This window comes from Tupaia chinensis, unplaced genomic scaffold (assembly GCF_000334495.1).
Source record: "Tupaia chinensis unplaced genomic scaffold, TupChi_1.0 Scaffold143796_1, whole genome shotgun sequence".
NCBI classification, from domain to species: domain Eukaryota; kingdom Metazoa; phylum Chordata; class Mammalia; order Scandentia; family Tupaiidae; genus Tupaia; species Tupaia belangeri.
The window spans coordinates 461,834-465,750 of record NW_006203646.1 but is presented as its reverse complement, the minus strand read 5'-3'; the positions used below and the strand labels follow the sequence as shown (position 1 = coordinate 465,750).

The following is a 3,917-nucleotide window of genomic DNA, read 5'->3' as shown; positions in this document are numbered from 1 at the left end:
TCCTGCTGATAATTGCCCCTTCCTGTTGGGCTAATTTCAGGTGCTGTCACTGAAGTCAAAACAGACATTTATGTGACCAGTTTTGGGCCCGTGTCAGATGTGGAGATGGTAAGTGAGCTCGGAGTTCAGTGTTTTTACTTAGAGAAAGAAAAAAATAGTCCCAAAACAAATGATAAAGGACATTGCCAAAAATTCGTCTCCAAATTCATGATGCAATATGCATTTGCATGCTGGGAGGACAGTCATCAGAGCAGATTCCTGGCATAATCTCCTTCACGTTTGACTAAAGGTTCTGCGAGAGCATTTTAAGCTGAGGGGCTTTTTAAGACTATCTTCTCTCTTCCATCCACACATCATGTATGGATAACCATTCTTTAAGATTTTTCTGTTTGTCATGAAGTCCTAGTCAATTGACTGAATTAGGAACACGCACACACACACAGAGATCTTGTTCCATATGAGATCATATTGAGGACATGCCTGAAACTTAAATGACAACTGTCTTTGTAGTACATCATCATCAATGTGTTTTATTAAAACTGTAAAGGGAGGCATTTGGAAAGGCTAATGCATTTAACCTTTTACACTGCGGATGAACCAGTAGGTGTTCTGGAGACTCTGTTCCAGGTACAGATGGTTGTCGGCTTCGTAAGATGGTATTTATAATAGGTGGCAATGAAAAGCTGAACTCGTCTTCTAAAACAGTATGTACCATGATAGTCCCTCACAGTTCTCAGGTGGCATATCCTCCCTAAATTAAACATAAATCCTAATGTCTAAATAAACATATCAGTGTTTACAGAGGCGTATCATTAGTTTTTATCAGAAAATGTAATTCTTCATTAAAAATTATTGGAGACATTTTTATCATCTGCTCTTTAAGCTGATAAAAAAAGAAGAAGAAAAAAGAAGATAGAAAGGAAAAAGAAAAAAGAGGGAGTAAAGAAGAAAAGGAAGAAAGAAGTGAGAAAAAGGGGGAAGAGGGAGAATAGGGATTATTCAAAAGATAAATATCTTAAAACTTGAGGAGGAAGGATAGTCAGCATTTTTCAGGATTCTGCATTCACTTAATATCATATTTTTCTTTCAACTATTGACTCACCTGAGTATAAATAGTGATGATAATTTTCTACTATATTATTGAAGTCTGGGTATACTTGAAATTTTATCTCATGCATGTATCTCTTTTAAAAGTATATTTGTACAATAGAGCCCCAGAATAACCTGGAACATTGTTGTATGGGTGTATTATGTGTCAAAATGTGTTTTTCAAATATAGTTTCTACTTGCAGTAATAAAGCAATTTATAAAGTAGGCAAAGCAATTATTGACAATACTTTGATATAATTACGAGTTGTCAATGTCGTTGACTTTTGCAATAGACCTTATCATAATTCTTGAACATTTTAATGTGACTTCATAAAGGCCACAAATTCAAACTCATAATTTTGATCATGTATACTTAAATGGAGCTCTGTTTAGAATAATCATGGTAATATTTGCTTTTACACGCCCTGAGAACAATATAAAATAATCATGATGTGTAGCCATAGTGTGCTTACAAACTGAAGTGTTCCTGTACTTGAAATTTTACTGACTGTTATAATGATGCTCTGAGAAGTTTTTGAAGGTGAATGAGGTACTAAGGGGAATAGTTAGACTCCCTGGTGGTGGAAACATCAGCACTCAGCATAAACTTTAAAAATTTCCATTTTTTTTTCTAAATTAAGATAGGTTATAAAGATAGGTCGATAGATTGGAGAAATGTATGACTGAATAGGAAAGAAAAATATCTAGGAAGGCTTAGGTGGAGGGGAAGGTTTGCACAACATAGCACTGTCTTTATAATAATATTACAAATTTTCTGAGTTTGAGAAAAATAATTATTTGCCAAAATTATAGATTTCCTGAGAAGTTATAATCATAAAAACTTGCTTTATTGTTTAAATTTTTAAAAATGTATTTATTTGTTTATGTTGATTTGACCAGAGAGGAACAGAGTGAGAGAGTGAGAACAAGAGAGAGAGAGAGAGAGAGCGAGAGAGAGAGAGCGAGAGAGAGAGAGCGAGAGAGAGAGAGCGAGAGAGAGAGAGCGAGAGAGAGAGAGAGAGAGAAAGCTGCCAAGTCTGGGACTAGAACCACGGTAGGCCATGTGGGAGTCCAGTACCCTTAACTACACCACCTGCCGACCCTGTTGCTTAAGTTTTAAGATTGGGTATATAAGTGAGTGAATGAACTATTCTTAGAAATCATTTCCCTAGCCTGTGTGACTATCACATTTTCTCTTAGGAGTACACGATGGATGTTTTCTTCCGCCAGACATGGACTGATGAGAGGTTGAAGTTTGGGGGGCCAACAGAGATTCTGAGTTTGAATAACTTGATGGTTAGTAAAATCTGGACACCTGACACTTTTTTCAGAAATGGCAAAAAGTCAATTGCTCACAACATGACAACACCTAATAAACTCTTCAGAATAATGCAGAATGGAACCATTCTGTACACCATGAGGTGAGGTTTCTTCAATTGTATTTCCTCTACCCAAAGGATGTGTCCATCATACTAACTCAGAGTAATTTATTTCAATGTTCCCAGGCTAACCATCAATGCTGACTGTCCAATGAGGCTAGTGAACTTTCCTATGGATGGGCATGCTTGTCCGCTCAAGTTTGGGAGTTGTAAGTTATAAAAAGCTTCTGAGAGTCATATAATGCATGAACAGTATGTAATTATTTAGAGACGAAAAAAAAAAACAAGAAAGAATATTACTGTGCCACTTTTAGTGTAATTCTGAGAATATACTACTTAATCATGTCTAATAGCATCATAAATACAATTTTAGTTACTGGGATTAAAGAAAACATTGAAGAAAATCTCTGTTGGTATTTCTCATATAGACACTACCTCCTCCTCTGAAGGCAAGGCAACTAATATGATTCACTATTTTGTATAATTTGTTTCAAAAATTCAGATGCTTACCCCAAAAGTGAAATCATATATACATGGAAAAAAGGTCCACTCTACTCAGTAGAAGTTCCAGAAGAATCTTCAAGCCTCCTTCAGTATGACTTGGTTGGACAAACAGTATCTAGTGAAACAATTAAGTCTAACACAGGTAAGACTTTGACCAATGTATGAATGTTATCCTGCAAGTGACTTCAGTGCACATTTTCAAAGTATTTGTTTCTTTTTCCTCTGCATTAGCTATTTTTGGATAAGTATGATATTTTGAAATCATACGTAACATTCCTTAAAAATGTTATTGCAACCAGGTGTATATAAAGATTTGTGTGCTCTCAGATCGAGTAATTTTGTGTGGATATAACACGAAGATCTTTACTGAAAACAATGAACTGATGATGTGTATCATTGCTCCATCATCTGCTGATCAAGTACCTTCCTCATACATTGAAATATGCTTTGCTCTTTTTCTTCCAGTTCATGCTAATTTAAAAATCTCCAAGATTCATATTCAGCTGCATTTTTTTTCCTGCAGATTATCAACAACAGTAACAGTGATGTACTTGTCTTCCAACAGGTGAATACGTAATAATGACGGTTTATTTCCACTTGCAAAGGAAGATGGGCTACTTCATGATACAGATATATACGCCTTGCATTATGACAGTCATTCTTTCCCAGGTGTCTTTCTGGATTAATAAGGAGTCTGTTCCAGCAAGAACTGTCTTTGGTATGCCTCAACCTTTGTGTCCTACTTTCATTCATCCTCTACCTCTCATTGCTTATATATTTTGGGTGAATATTCACATCACTGCTCTTTTTTAATCCCCAGAGGAAATAGACTCCAAACTCATTTGGACGCATGTATCAAGATATGATATCATGATGTGATATCATATATTATATCTTATCACAAGTTACGTGGTGAATCAACCTAAAATTTACCTCAGGAAGAAT

General features: G+C 35.6%; 1 protein-coding gene across 1 annotated transcript in view; it reads left to right on the top strand.

The window, feature by feature from the left end:
• GABRA6 (gamma-aminobutyric acid type A receptor subunit alpha6) overlaps nucleotides 1–3,917 on the top strand; it is an 18,373-nt gene that overhangs the window by 1,332 nt on the left and 13,124 nt on the right. The window contains exons 3-7 of the mRNA XM_006165054.2: nucleotides 41–108; nucleotides 2,290–2,510; nucleotides 2,595–2,677; nucleotides 2,971–3,114; nucleotides 3,538–3,690. Of these exons, the coding sequence (XP_006165116.1) occupies nucleotides 41–108; nucleotides 2,290–2,510; nucleotides 2,595–2,677; nucleotides 2,971–3,114; nucleotides 3,538–3,690 (669 nt within the window). The remainder of the gene's footprint in view (nucleotides 1–40; nucleotides 109–2,289; nucleotides 2,511–2,594; nucleotides 2,678–2,970; nucleotides 3,115–3,537; nucleotides 3,691–3,917) is intronic.